The sequence below is a fragment of the Argentina silus genome (assembly GCF_951799395.1).
Source record: "Argentina silus genome assembly, chromosome: 10".
In the NCBI taxonomy this organism is placed as follows: Eukaryota; Metazoa; Chordata; class Actinopteri; order Argentiniformes; family Argentinidae; genus Argentina; species Argentina silus.
This window is the reverse complement of record NC_139664.1, coordinates 9196675-9211839: the sequence shown is the minus strand read 5'-3', so window position 1 is coordinate 9211839 and position 15165 is coordinate 9196675. Positions and strand designations below refer to the sequence as shown.

Here is a 15165-nt window from a genome sequence, read left to right as displayed (position 1 = left end):
CCTCCCCAGACCCCAGAGAGTCCACTGGTGGGTCCCAGAGCCAGTCACTTCTTCAGAGGAGAAAGGTCCAACTCCTGCTCCTCACCTAGCACGGCCACTAACACATACAGGTAAAGGCAAGGATACACACACACACACACACACACACACACACACACACACACACACGCACTACACACAAACACAGTCTGTCCTTTCATCCTTTTCCCTTTTGGTTTTTATCTTTCTCTCTCTTTACACTTTATCTCTCTTTCTCTTTCCCTCTCTTTCTATTGCCCCCCCTCGTGATCTTTCCCAATCTCCCCTCACCCCTCTCTCACCCTGCCCTCTCTTTGTCTCTCTTCCAGGTCTCCAGTATTACGTCGTCAGGCCATGTTGGCCAGTAGCTGTTCCCAGTTGGAGTTGCTAGGGGGCGCCACCGCCCATCAGCGTTCCTCCATCCCTGAGATCCGTGTTCGACCCTGCACCCCGTCCCGCCGCGGCTCCGCCTCAGCCTCTGCAGCTCCTCACACTTCCTCCTCAGCTGTCAGCCAGCAGGGTTGTCAGGGCAACGGGCTGCCCCTCGCCCTGCAGCCCCTGTACCTGCATGGAAGGGGGAGAGGGAGCGAGAAGAATGCAGGGAGTGAGAGGAGGGATAGTGACGGGCTTCTACCCCTCATTAGGTCACACAGTGAGCCGGGGCTCAGCTCCTCTACGGATACAGGTACTGTACACATTAGCAGGCTCTTAAGTGCGCACACACACACACATACACACACACACACACACACACACACATCCATCATTAGGGATTTACTGATGATCAATATGGGTGTGTATTTGAGTATAACTCTCTCCTCCAGGAGACCTCACTGGCTCAGTGGGCAGTAAAGGAGTGAGTGAGGATGCCTCTCAGACCTCCACAGACACAGGTGAGAGGTTAACCCAGTGAGGAGTTAGCTTTTAAGGGGATATTTCTCTGTGTTCGGAAATTTCGCAGTCCCATTAGCAGAATCATCTATATATTCTAAACAGTCAGGCAGTGAAAGGGTTCACTCCTGTAGACTTCCTTTATGAGGGAGAAACATGCATCCTTTATACTGAAAAACAATTAAAGACCTTCTTCTTTCTATCTTGCTCTCTCTGCCCGTTCCTTGAAGGCCCGTCCTCTGAGGCGTGCCTGCTGCCCCACACTTCTCTGGCGCCCCCTGCTGCCTTGCCAATGAAGGGCAGCATGAAAGCAGCAGCCACGGATGGGCAGGTGCCCTCTAAAGCAGCCCCCACCTCGCCCCTGCGCCTGCCCAAAGACTGCCACCGCTCCCTAGGAGACCTTAAGGTCTGTCTGTCTACAAATGGGTATTCTCATGATGTTTATAAGTACACTGCTTTTCACCATTAGGCTATTTAGGGAGCAAATATCAACAATTTAATGCAATTTAATGCACAGCACAGTTGGTATCATCTTCCTTTCTCATCTTCCTCATTTCTTCTCTCTTCTCTCTACTCGTCTTCCTGTCAGGTGACACGGGTCCTGATGGCTCGCTTCCTGCAGCGTTCCAAACGGAACCTGGTGCCCGCCTCAGAGCATGCTGGGAGCATGGGGCAAGGGCCCAAGAGGAGGGGTGGGGCAGAGGGCAATGCCACCAGCCATCTGCCCTTAGAGCAGGTAACACACACATACACACACACAAGATGAAGAAATTAAGCTAACATTCAGTCCTTAGTCTGTCAGTCTCATGTCTGTATGTCTGTCTGTGTGTCACCAGGTGTTGCGTAACTCCTGGGGGGCTAGCCGAGGAGGCCACCCCTACCCTCATCCTCCTCATCCTCATTACCGTGGACACCATCACTCCCATAGCGACAGCCGGCACAACCGTCATCATAGCAACCAGCCCCCAGTGTTGGAGGGAATCCACCTGCGTAGCTGTGGAGACTTAAGCTCCTCCTCCTCGGTGTCGCTACGACGACTACTGACGGCTAACCCACCACATGGGTCATCAGGGGCTCTGTACTCGGAGTCAGCACTGTGAGGAGGGGAGGAGAGAGAGGAGGAGGGGGATGACAGGAGGATAGAGGGATGAGGGAGGCTGCCTCAGGAGGACTGTACACAGAGTGAGGTGGGGGAGGTAGGGTTAAGGAGGGGGAGAGAGTTGTTAATGATAGACTGAGGGGTTAGGAAAGAGGTATGAAGGGCTGGGGAGGGAGAGAGATAGCTGCTTGATGCTTCCTTCCTCCTTTCCTTCCTCTCCTCCTCTCCTTGGAGCCACCTGTGCACCTGGCCTTATTCAGTGGTGCTGTTTCCCACACTGGACAATAATCTCTCATCAACCTTCAACTTTGACCTTGCCCTCAGGAGTAGGATGCTGGCCGTAGGTCACTGGTCAGTTCTGTGTGTTTTCCCTTCATGCTTAAGGTTAGGACGGGGCCCTAGGTCTGTGCCCATGGGCAACTTCTACCTGGAGGACCCTCCCTACTGCACATATCTGTTATCATCTCCACTTCACCTCTCCTCCAGAAACTTCAGGAATCTCTCACTTTCCCCAAGGAAGGATCACAGAGACTGGAGGGACATGACTCACTCACTCTGCACCAACCACATTCACTCAGTCTAGTGCTTCATTCTATATTATTCTCCTGTTCACCTTTTTGAACATTCTTCTGTTTGCCACTTATCCAGAGTGACTCTCACGTTGGGTGTTCATGGGATCCACCTTTTCATCATTCACTCGCAAAATGATTCACCTCCTTTCCCCACTTTGTCCAGATGAAGGGTAGACTAAATACTCTGTCCAATATACAGAGATAACATACTGTACATATTGCCCGTATTTTCATGGCCTTCTCTCGCCTTCTTAAGGGTCTTGCATTGAGATTATTTCAGTTCGATGGCTACTATTTTGAAAGTGACACTCCAAATGTGTCTAATTGTGACTTTAAAACCAACAAATGGCATGATCAACATGCCAGTCCCTTTCTCTTAGTCCATCTCCATGCTGCCTTTAAAAGAAAGGTTCCCCTCTCAAAACTATCATCTACACCAGTTTATGACCTTGCTTCACACACCCACTCAGCATTTGAAATGTATTTTCTCTTTTCGGGATTATCTTGGAAAACAATGGTTTGATTTGTATGCGTGCATGTTTTGCTACAACCCCCCAAAATTCACCCCAAAGCCTACAGGAGCCTTGTTCAAATACTGCACCTCTTTAACTTTCCTGTGTATCAAATCCTGCAAACTGACTGACTATGTAACTTACTATTCCCTTCAAAATGTCTTTATCTGCATGTTCTTCTTACTTTTATCTACTTTTTAGTAGCTCTGTCCCTCTGAAAATGTGTTTGTGTATAGATAACTAAAGGGATGAATCATTGTTGGGGTGTTCAGCCCAGAGCCATACTGTATATACAGAGTTCTGAGAACTGCCCTCTATGTTTGCACCAAATCTTCCCATGACATTAACATTGAACCAGAATGCACCTGTCTTGGAACTTTCTGTGCCAACATGGCGTCATTGAAATTCTCAAACAGCAGTTGCCAAACTCTGTATATTATGTATGGGTCTGGTTGAACCACCCCTGTTCTGTATGATAAACTGCACCTCAGTATGATTCTGAAAGCACTAAAGAGGCTCTTGCAATAAATGTACAGATGTATTGTGAATAGATGTTAGGAATCAGATATTGATGATGATAGTATATGGAGTTTCCTCAAGACTAGAGGGGGTAAATGGCAATAGATAGGGGGTCCTGGGACTCCATTTGAACTACTGAGAGACCATGAGCATTATGAGTCTGGCTGCCTTGGATACTGAACATTGATTGGACATGGAGTGTATTTATGTTGATAAACTGTATCCGGATAGGACCACAAAGCCGATTGACCTCAATCAAGTCGGACAAGAGCGCTCACTTAATGATGATATTGGCCCCATATCTGTAAAGACTTAACTTTTGAATATACACATATTGTAACTGATTTAACATTCACAAACACATATACACTCACTCACACACACATACAGGCACACACATACACAGAAGCACTGTGCTGTGTTTAAAATGGAGCTATAATTTCTACCTCCTGTCTTGCACATTGAAGCGATATTTCTGAAGATGTATAATGGCTTGACATGACAGAGCCATTAAACTGAACAAACGTATTATTATATTTAATAAGATATCTAATTACATTTTAAATTCAGTTCTAATGCGAACTTTTAATGCAAGTTATGTACTTCAACATATGAAATAAATTATACACGACTAAATTAAATTGGCCATTCTGTGTTCTAAGTTATTCATACCGGTATAAGCCTATAATAACGTATTGATTGATAATTAGACACTGGGAAAAGTAATCTACTAAGGGTTTGGGTAGGAAGGCAGTACCTTTACAAAATCATTACCGAAACATCAGACAAGTCCCCCCATCTAAGCTCCACCTATACGCGAATTCTATTGGCCAGCCAGCCCGAAAGCCCATCCTGGTTCGATGGCACTGGCGAATGAAAATTCCCGATGTCATATGAAGCCTTGAGACCACGCCCTGCGCACCATTTGCGATGACTGCCGGGAGTTTTAGTTCAGTAGATATGCGATAAAATGAACTGCAATGAGGTGTAAAACTACAATACGCATATTTGGGGTGTTTTGTGGGCTGATAAGCTTTTCTCCTGACAGGTATCAACACCATTGAGAAGGGTACTTTTCAACCAGTGTCACTGCGATCGAGGACGAGACTATCATGGTAAGAATGACAACAGATATTGTACCATAGAAGCATAGACCGCAGTTGTTCTGTATCCGTGATAAATGATCTTTCGAGCTTTCAGGCTTCAGTGATGACTTTTAGCCAAGCCAGGCAAGTTTAGCTAGCTGTTAGCAGGAGACTGCAGCAGACTAGTTCTAGCCGAGGCAACTTGCTAATTATAGTATACCTTTATCTATTAATAGACCTTGTTTATCGGAGGGTTGGCAGTTGTTGTGGAATCAGAGGTGGAGGGAAAGTTGACCAGCTAGTTAAATCAAAAGACTTGTCAGTTCCTGTCCGCTTGTGGAGCCCCTGATACTGGAATGTGGCTGTCAAACAGCTACCCTGTGCTAGCTATTCTTGATCAACTATTTTGAATTATTTTGGAATAGCAGAACCTGTATATGTTATCGTAAAACTAGCTGAATTACTGGTAACCCCCTCATCTTAACCTTGACCCCAATTTTTGAAATCCTCCTATTGTCTCCTCTAACTCACCTCCTCTCCTCTCTACTCCTTCTCTGCCTCCTTTGTTAGTGTGACAGTGGTTGCAACGGGACCCACACCCACGGGGTGATGCAGTCAGACACACAGCTGTTTGATGCCCAGTTTGATGAGCTGGTGGCAGAGCTCACCGAGAAAGATTTAATTGACCCTGTTCTCACCGATGCTCTCAACAGGCTGAAAGAGGTACAACTCTCTCTCTCTCTCTCTCTCTCTCTCTCTCTCTCTCTGTGTGTGTGTGTGTGTGTGTGTGTGTGTGTGTGTGTGTGTGTGTGTGTGTGTGTGTGTGTGTGTGTGTGTGAGGGAAGCAGGAGAGTAATACATAAGATATGCCAGATCTGGAAAATACCTTGCCCCTGTCCCTAACTCCTACCTGTGTTTGTAGATCTGAAAGTATTTTCTTGGTATAGTCAGTAGTGATGGTTTCACCAACTCCTTCAATAAGCTAACTGATTTTGTACTGGGTAGTTTGGATATGTAATGGCATAATGTAATTGCAGAAGGACTGCTCAGAGGGATCTTTGTCATATCTCCCTTCATATTTCTTTCTGCCTCTCTCTCTTTCCTAGGTCTTGGTGTACAACGCACCAGGAGGCAAGAAGAACCGTGGCCTGTCTGTGATTGGTTCTTTGAGGGAGCTTGTCCCACCCACTAAGCTTACTGAGGATGCAGTGCGGCGGGCCCTGCTGGTGGGATGGTGCATTGAGCTGGTAAGAGCAGCTTTAGGCAACGTTTGTGTGTGCCGCGGTGGGGCTGTGCACCACATTTGATTTGCGACACGCCCCTCTCCAGCTAACGAACACACACTCACTGCTGTGATTGCAGCAATTAGCACTTTTTTGAGGTGTCACTATCTCTCTACAGTGAAGTGTTACTCTCTTCCTCTCAGCTTCAGGCATTCTTCCTGGTAGCTGATGATATCATGGATGCATCGGTGACTCGAAGAGGACAGCCCTGCTGGTACAAGAAGGTGAGGCTGACTGTGTGAGAGAGATAAATATAGAAAGTATCAAATGATTTGTCTTTATGTTGATTCTGATATAGCTTCCTCTATCTCCAGTTTGTCACGGTGCCTCCCTTCATCTAAGATATGAAATGGATTTGTGTGTCTAAGCTCAAAACCTCAGTCATGTGTGTAATGTTCTGTTCAAAGTTCTGGTTCCTGTTCTTTCTCAGGAGGAAGTGGGTCTGGATGCCATCAATGATGGGTTTCTCCTGGAGGGGGCGATATACAGACTACTGCGCAGACACTGCAGAGACCAGCCCTACTATGTACACCTACTAGAGCTCTTTACAGAGGTAGCACTTCACACACACCTACCGACTCTCTTACAGCCCCACTCCAATTTCTCACAAAAGCATACACAAGTTCACACAGGCATACATACATTATGGATCCTCTATGAAGCATTGCAAGTACAAAGGATATTTTACAGATCATAAAGTTGGACTTGTGAGACCTCATCACACACACACACACACACACAAACACACACACACACAAACGATAAACCTGTTGACTGTCTTTCCCTATCTCAGACGTCTTTCCAGACAGAGTTGGGCCAGGCTCTAGACCTCATGACTGCTCCCCCTGGTCAGATAGACCTCAACAGATTCACTATGGAGAGGTGAGAGATGAAGGGAGGGAGAAGGGGGTGGTTGATGGTGTTGTGGGGGTTAGATTGTTGGGAAGGGGGTGTTGTCCCTCAGAGCAAGGGTTCAAAGTATCACTCAGAAAGACAGGATGAAGCCGGACATCAGTCAACTCTTCTCTCTCTCTCCCTCTCACTCAGATATAAAGCGATAGTGAAGTACAAGACTGCCTTCTACTCTTTCTACCTCCCAGTGGCGGCAGCAATGTACATGGTGAGCGTGTGTTTATGTTTGGGTGGACGTTTACCCAAGGTGTCTACTATTCCATACATAATGGCTCATAACAGCTCATAGTACACAATAATAATAAATTGGTATACAACAAAATACCATAGCTATGTCGCAATACGTAACATGCGTCAGTGGTAATCATTCAGTGGTCTTATCTCCTATCTCTATAGGCAGGGATTGAGAGTGAAGAGGAACACAACAATGCCAAACACATCCTACTGGAGATGGGGGAGTTCTTCCAGATTCAGGTGAAATAGACACTCACAATAATACCATAAGATATAGGGGTTTTTTTGTGTTTAAATTTCCAGGTTGTCTCTGTGGAATAAGTGTCAAATGTTAAAAGGCAAGGCGTAACTGCCTGCACCACAAAGATGTGACCTCATGGTTACGATGCTTCTCCGTTGGCAGGACGACTATCTGGATTGCTATGGTGACCCTGCGGTGACGGGGAAGATTGGCACAGACATCCAGGACAACAAGTGCAGCTGGCTGGTCGTTACCGCCCTCGGAGTCATGACCCCAGAACAGAGGGCCGAGCTGGAGGTGAGAAAATATATGTAGATGTCAACAGGCCTTATTTCCACAGCTCAGCCCAGTTACACATACACAACTAGACGTTTTGGATTATCTTGAGAGAAAGTAAATTAAAAGGGTTGCCCTTTGTGATATATATTGTATGTTATTTTTCCTCCTGTAGTCATGTTACGCCCGCCATGACGATGCCAGTGTGGAGAAGGTCAAAGCATTGTACAACACCCTGCAGATGCCAACCCTATACCACCAACATGAGGATGACAGTTACCAACGGTTACAGAAACTCATTGCGTGTCATGCCCAAAACCTTCCCCATGCCGTCTTCCTCAACTTCGCCAAGAAAATCTACAAGAGGAACAAGTGAAGACAAGGTGGAGGGCTTAGTGAGCTTCACACTGTAGCTGGGCTGAACAGAGCAAGTTAGTTTGGTCCAGTTCCATTACAGTCCCTACCTTCTTTTCCTAGTTCGAAGGGGACAGGGACAGAAATGGAACTGGGCCTTAGTTTAAGTGGCGGAGCTGAGACTAAGGGAGAGATTAGTCTAGTGGGTCTCAAGCCTGATTCTCAAGGATCCCCTGTATGCTGGTTTTGTTCCACCCTAATTACTTAGGATGTAGGATATAACAAGTCATTCAGAAGTCTGTATCATTTGATCTGTGTTGATGATATTATGTGAGTATAATATGTCAGCTGTCTTCTCTAGAATCCCATGGATTTGATGAGGACGGTAGTGACATACAGTGTCTCCATCAGTAATTGAATAAATTGAATCAATCAAATCAATTGAATGGTAAATCAGAATTAACAAAATGTCTTTCAATTTCTTCCTTGTCTGCACCCCACCCCTCCGTCTGACTGCGTTAAAAGAGAGAAACACCTCTTTTTCATCCCTTGCTGATCTAAAAAACACAGGATAGGTTAAATGTTGTTTCACATCAGAGGAGAGGGAGCAAACTTGGAGATGAACCCTAACTCTATGTTCCCCTGGAAAGGTCCTCTGGTTTTACACGTTGCCTCCACAATCAGCAGCTAATGTAAACATTTGAATTCAGTTGATTAGGTATTTTTCTTGCTGAGTGTGTATACAAGCTCATATATATGTAAGGGGGAAGTAAAACCAGCAGACAGTGCAACCTTCAAGGACAAGATCTGTGAATGAGACTCTACATGAAAATCTTTGTTATTTCTGTCTTTTAATTGTATAGTTACTCCTGTAAATGTATTGCTGCGGAGAATGTAATCTTATTGCATTTAATAAAGGAACGTGATCAAGAATGTCCATGTCTGATACATGTCTGAAGCAAACATACTTTAATTTAGTGTGCAGTGTAGTCTACAGCAATGACTACAATCTAACAAATTATTAGTTAACATTTCGATCACATGACTGTGATAGACTAATGTTAGTCTCTGAGGAGGTCTGTTAGAAGATAGAGTTTGTTATGAACTCCCACCTTGACAATGACACAGAATATCAAAGGGATAAAGAATTATAGCGAATACGACATGAAACCACTATGCCTATTACAGATCAGAGGGAATCCCGTAGGCCTAGAATATTCAATATCATTTGACATTACAGTGTGAGTTTCATATTTTTCTGAAGGAAAGTGGAAGAGAGGGATGAGGGGAGTAGGTGGATGAGGAGAAAGGGATGGAGATGGATTGGTGAGGCAGGCGAGGGGTGTGGTCACGGTGGAGGAGAGGGAGAGGCGGATGACGAATGATAAGGAGGTGGTCGCGAGAAGAGATGCTCTCGCTGTAACCCTCCTGGAGGCTGTCGGTCGGACAGGGTCGCGAGCGCTCGCATCCGTTGAGGCGGATTCCTGCATCTTCTCTGGAACCCCGTCGATCGTGAGTCTTATCTTTAACATTCATACTATTTTGATGCTTCAAAAATTCCGTCTGTACGGATAGACTCTAGCCTGGGCTTCCAATTTCAGCGATGCTCCCATCACATCTGCCCATATCGCTAGAGATCATGAATTTGAATAGGTTTGTGTTATTATTTATGTTATTGTTTACAACGACGATATTTCGCTTAAAACATGCTATATGTATATCTAACAGTAATTGCGACATATTTTGTCATAGTAGCGGGGGTGGATTTAGATGGCCGATGCGGCTTGATACCCCCCCCCCTCTCCCTCTCTCTCTTTTTACGTCTAGCTCTCTCTCTCCTCCACTCACAGTCTCCATCAGACCTTTTGGATCGATAAATCCGGGGTAAATACCGAGAATCGGCCTATTTCCATCAGATGATGCGCTCTGCGGTTTGGTTGTGTATTTTTTCTAACGATTATGTCCACCGCCACTCCATCGAGAGATGTTATAAGCGCTCTTAGGTTATAGGACTGATTTATATGCTCTTCTCGGCCTTTTGATGTGAAGGGCACTGTGGAGCAATATGAGCAGCGCATAGCCTACGGTGGATGTGTTTTAAAAAGAGACTGTGTTAGTCATTGCGCTGCCGCCGATTTTTTTCTGCTCTAGTTGTGTCTGTGAATAGCCTATACAAGGCTTATGTTTGATGGTATAGAAAAATACGTTTTGTAACTAGAATTTAAATGTATATGTGTAGTTCCTTCTTTTTCCTACTCCATTAATTATATTTGCCAGAGCAGAGAGAGAGAGAGAGAGGGAAGGGGAGAAAGAACGAGAGAGAGACCACAGTAAATCCCAGTCATCATTGCTCAATCAAGTAGAATGTCAGTATAGACTGGGATGTTGGATGACGGTAATAGATAATTAGTTGCCAACTGTTTTCATGGAGATCTCTTCTGCTGACATTGAATTTAACTGTGTGTGTGTGTGTGTGTGTGTGTGTGTGTGTGTGTGTGTGTGTGTGTGTGTTTAAAGAGAGAGAGAGAAGGGGGAGGGAGTGGGAGGAAGAGGGGATGGAGAAGAGAGGAGGGATGGTTTTCATTTTGATCTAGCTATTCCCAGCACTGAGGAGGTAATTATAAAGCAGAAAAGCCCAGTAGCTATAGAGGTATAATGAACGGGCCAGGGGATGATTTAAACTTCAAAGATTTAATATGAAAATGTGTGTAGAACAGGAACCATGTCCCTCGTGCTGTTAATAGAATATGGAACCTGATTCTGTCTCTATTGACTGTATGTCTCTTTTGATGTTTCAGGATCTTGGGACCCAATCCAAGATGTGACCGTCATGGCTAGTCACAGTTTGAATCTCTGCAGCCCTTAGATAGAAAACCAAACCCGTATCTGTAGCATCAGAAATAATAGACTATTCCAAAAGTGCTATTCCCACAATGCATTCTTCTAGTCGCCCCTCCGTGCCCCCAAGGGCTCGTCGCTTCGACACAAGCAGACGGACCAACACCACTGCTGAACCAAAGACATATGGCCCTGGTTTACGGAGGGAGGACAAAAACATGAACACCATCTCCGCTGCCTCCCCTCGTCGGGTCACCAAAGGCCCCCCAGAGTCCTCCAGGGCCAGGGTGAGTGTCCAGGCTCGTGCCCCTGTGGTTCAGTCCAGGTTGGGCTTACAGAAACGAGGTTCTACCACCACCTCCACCACAGCCAAACCGAAACCGAAGAGTGTACGTGCACCAGTGGTGTCAAACCTCGCTCCTCCTCCCCCTCCTCTTCCTCCACTTCCTCCTCTTGACCCCAACTGTAATGAGCCGAGCCTGCCTTGTCTATGCTGTGATGGCCACTCCCCACAGGACAACAACAGTCTGTTTAATCACAACCACAACAACAACAACACTATCTCTATCAGACAACAGCTCCAGCTCCAGCCCCCTCCACCTCCACCACCCCAGAGACAGGAGGGGACAGGGGGCAAGGCCCAGGCCCAGACCAGCCCCTTACAGAAGCCCCAGACTCAGTCCACAGCCAGCCCCCCTACTGACCTGAAGGTGGAGGGCAAGAAGACAGAGGAGGAGAGCATAAATGAGGACAAGAACAAGAAAGAGAAGGAGGAGGAGGAAGAGGAGGAAGATAGTAGCGTGGATGTTGATATTGAAGTGGATGTAGATGAAGATGATGACGAGGCAGAGGGTGATGATGATGAAGATGAAGATGATGATACATTGGTCCCCTCTTGCTGTGACTGTCCCCCCTCTCTCCTGGATTTCTCCCTCTCTTCCTCCACCTCTTCATCTTCTACTTCCATCAGCTCCTGCTCCGATCTGGAGTCTGACTGTGCTGATCTCTCCATGTCTCTCTCCATGCTGGATCACTCTCTCACTCAAGCACCCGAAAGCTACCCCGCCTCCAGATTGCCCCCCTCCCTGCCCCTCCATGTCCCTAACCACAATCCCACTTCGGCCTCATATTCCCCCCCGCCTGCCTGTTCCCCTGATGAGGGCTACCCCTCCGCCCCTGCTTCCCCCTCCTCTGACTACCTAGGAGACAAAGGTCAAATGGGACATTTAGGTTCAGAGGTCTCCAAACTAGGCCTGATGGATTTCCTCGAATCAATGGGGGAGTTTGGGAAGATGGAACGCTTTAGCCAGGTGATCCAGGTAGCTCGCTGGGATCTGGAGGGGGATCCCCATGGCGATCTCCTGAGGGATCGACTGGATCACTTGGATCGACTAGAGAAGGTCAACAAGCAGGTGAAACTGTCCCACATCGCCAGACTCCATGAGAAGGGACTGGATCTAGGAGATCTGGAAGAGGAGGATCTCTCTGATGTTCTGGATGAGATGGGGAACATTGATATTCCCTGGAAGCTGTATAAAGGCTGTGGAGGATCTTTGGGAGATTCTCAGGAGTTTTCCGATGCTGGGGTGGACCTCACCGCCCCCTCGGATTGCGACGAGCCCCTCGCTCCGGACTCTCTGACCCCCTCACCTGTGGAGCCCCCACCAAGACCCCCCAAACCTCCCGCCCGTCATGCCAGCGTCAGCTCTGACCTCCACACCTACATCAACATCAGCAGGGAAAGCCCATCTGTCTCTCTCTCCACCTCTCCCACCCCAACATTCTCCACCTTCTCCCCAACTTCGTTATCACCCTCTTTCTCTACCTTCAGGTGTGAGAAACCCCTCCCACCATCCCCACCCTCCATTCCCCCTCCTCCTCTCTCTCAGCCCATCCCTTACTTCACCCTCTACACCTCCCCTACTCCTCATCCCCTCCCCTCCCTTATTCCCCCAATCCCTCCTCCACGGAGGCGACACCTCGCCCGTAAGGAGGCACAGAGGCTCGCCGCCCTCCAAGCAGGATGCGAGAAGACCCCGCTATCCCTCCCCCCTCCCACCTCACGTCCCCCTCCTCTTCCCCCTCCCCCTTCCATCTCTATCTCAACTTTCTGCCCCCCTGTCGTGCCTCCCCCACCCTCCCTCCCCCCTCCTCCATCCTTTCACACCTTGGATGATGAGATTCGTAAGCTCCTGGTGCTAGCTGGGCTGACCCAGGCTGAGCTTCTCAAACTCAGCCCTGAGCTGGGAGTGTGTGTGGGGGGACTGGAGGACGAAGGAGAGGGGGACAACCTTCACACCACCAGGCCTAGAGAGCCACAAGATAGAGGGATTAGAGACGAGAGGAAGAGGGAAGAAGAATGTGATATAGATGGGGTGGCTCTGGATGGATGGAGAGATGGAGGCAGGTTAGAGAAGGAGAGGAATAGAGGAATGGATATACTTGGAGAAGTAGAGGAGGATGAGGAAGAGAAAGAGGAGAGCAGGGATACATTCAGAACCACCTCCTTCACAGAGATGGCAAGGAGAAGAAAGAGAAACAGTGGGTATGGGGCTACTGTTAGCCTAGCATCTGACCCCTATTATAGCACTGGCCTTAGCAATACTAATGAAACTAAAGCTAACAATATTAGCTTTGAGACTTTCAATTACTCCTCTATGGTCTCCAAATCCCCTCCCCCTCCTCCTCCACGCCCCTTACCTCCCATCCCACCCATCAAAGTTTCCACCCTCTACGCCAATTCATTCAGGCCTGAGCGATTTGATTGGCTTATAGCATTCTCCCCTGATGGCGAAACCCCTCCCCTTCTGCCGCCCTTGGAAATAAGGAAATCTGATGTGGAAACCCCAAAGAAGTCAACGACCTCGTCTGGGTCAACTTCAGGGTCAGGTTCAAATGTGACTACCTTCAAGGAGCTGCGTAACCGGAGCAAACACAACTCCCCTCCCAACCAAATGTTAATCGCACCCGATCCAGACCCCACGGTCATAACCCCTGACCCAGATTTTCTCTACAACCTCAAGTGGAGGAGAGAAAAGACAGACAGCGATGACATCCAATGGGAGTACACCTCCCAAGCTCAGGCCGCTTTTCTGCAACCGCCTCCCCTTACTTCATTAGCTGCATTTAGGGATTTGTTCCATAAAGCTGATGATGCGATTGGACAACCCGAGCTGCGCCCAATGCAGAGGATTGGATGCTCGGCCAGTGAGGGGAACCTGTGGATGAAGGGCGGAGAGATAAAAGGGGATGAAGGAAAGAAGACAGAGGAGGAGGAAGAGGAAGAGGAAGAGGTGGAGGTGAGAGGAAGAGCTGATGGAGGAAGAACCTTGGAGTCAAGAACTACAGGTGAGTTGGATGATACAGTAGGCTGTGGTTTGAATGGGTGGACATTTTGAGACAGCAACCAACTCATTTTACTGAGGCCCCACATGATACCAATTGGTTCAAGGAATGTTTCATCTTCTAAGATGGGAAAGAGAGAGAGATGGAAAAATTAGTTTATGGGACAGAGAGAGATAGAGAAAGGGGCAAGTCAGGCAGTGTGAGATGAAGAGAGAGATGGTGGAATCTCTCCAATGTTTCCTGTGGTGCTGGTGTGATGTCATCTGCCTTATTCAATTATTCATCCATCTGCAGACCAGGGGGGGAATAATGGAGTGCCCATAAAGCTCTCTGTCTCTCCCTCCCTGCTCTCTCTGTCTCTCCCTCCCTCTCTCTACTTCTCCCTCCCTGCTCTCTCTGTCTCTCCCTCCCTCTTTCTACTTCTCCCTCTCTCTAGCTCTCTCTTTTCTCTCTAGCACCCCATCCTCCCCCCTCGCTTTTTCTGTTAGTACACCTCTGTCTTTCCATCCTTCTGTTTTGCCCTCTCTCACTTCCTCTCTCCTATATGTGGTGAGTCATCGATTTATTTGTGCTGCCTTCCTCCTCGTCTCTCTCTGTCATTCCTATGTCCTTGACCCCTCACTCCCTTGTTTCTAGTATCCTCTACAGTGTCTCTCATTTCTCTTCCAAGCTGTTCTCTCGTTCCCTCACTGAGTATAGACTTTTATGTAGGTGTAGGCTAAACTCTTAGGTTAGATATTGTTGTGAATCAGGGGAGGCTGATGGAGGTAGAAATTGGAGGACAGGCTTATTGTAATGCATGGAATGTCCATGCATGGAATGGTATTACAATGAGCCCATCTTCCGATTTCTACCTCCACCAGCCTCCCCTGCTGTGAAACCTTATTTTAATTATTCAGCAACCTAAATAATAACATATTAAATGCTGTAACTCATCACAATGTGAATGTTGTTATCGAAGTGTTATACATGTATTATTAAAATAA

General features: G+C 47.3%; 2 protein-coding genes across 2 annotated transcripts in view; both read left to right on the top strand.

Annotated features, from left to right (window-relative positions):
• The window catches only part of fam189b (family with sequence similarity 189 member B), a gene marked incomplete at both ends in the record, with an annotated part of 4495 nt that extends 2486 nt beyond the window's left edge, over positions 1-2009 (top strand). Inside the window, 6 exons of the mRNA XM_083679495.1 lie at positions 1-110; positions 348-703; positions 843-911; positions 1140-1315; positions 1499-1645; positions 1746-2009. The exon at positions 1-110 is cut by the window's left edge and continues 191 nt beyond it. Coding sequence (XP_083535621.1) covers positions 1-110; positions 348-703; positions 843-911; positions 1140-1315; positions 1499-1645; positions 1746-2009 — 1122 coding nt within the window. The remainder of the gene's footprint in view (positions 111-347; positions 704-842; positions 912-1139; positions 1316-1498; positions 1646-1745) is intronic.
• Positions 2010-4612: 2603 nt separating this feature from the next.
• fdps (farnesyl diphosphate synthase (farnesyl pyrophosphate synthetase, dimethylallyltranstransferase, geranyltranstransferase)) lies at positions 4613-8923 on the top strand. The gene is made up of 10 exons (XM_083679767.1): positions 4613-4726; positions 5267-5419; positions 5803-5943; positions 6123-6203; positions 6410-6532; positions 6773-6861; positions 7027-7099; positions 7288-7365; positions 7529-7663; positions 7818-8923. Exons 1-10 carry the CDS (start codon positions 4724-4726, stop codon positions 8016-8018), a joined length of 1077 nt encoding a protein of 358 aa, XP_083535893.1. The 5' UTR covers positions 4613-4723; the 3' UTR covers positions 8019-8923.
• Positions 8924-15165: the final 6242 nt, after the last annotated feature.

Bases quoted from the DNA above. Each gene is read 5' to 3' on its own strand.
- fdps (XM_083679767.1), top strand. The intron at 5,420-5,802 runs GTACAACTCTCT...TCTCTTTCCTAG, and splicing joins CTCTCAACAGGCTGAAAGAG to GTCTTGGTGTACAACGCACC. The intron at 7,366-7,528 runs GTGAAATAGACA...CTCCGTTGGCAG, and splicing joins GGGAGTTCTTCCAGATTCAG to GACGACTATCTGGATTGCTA.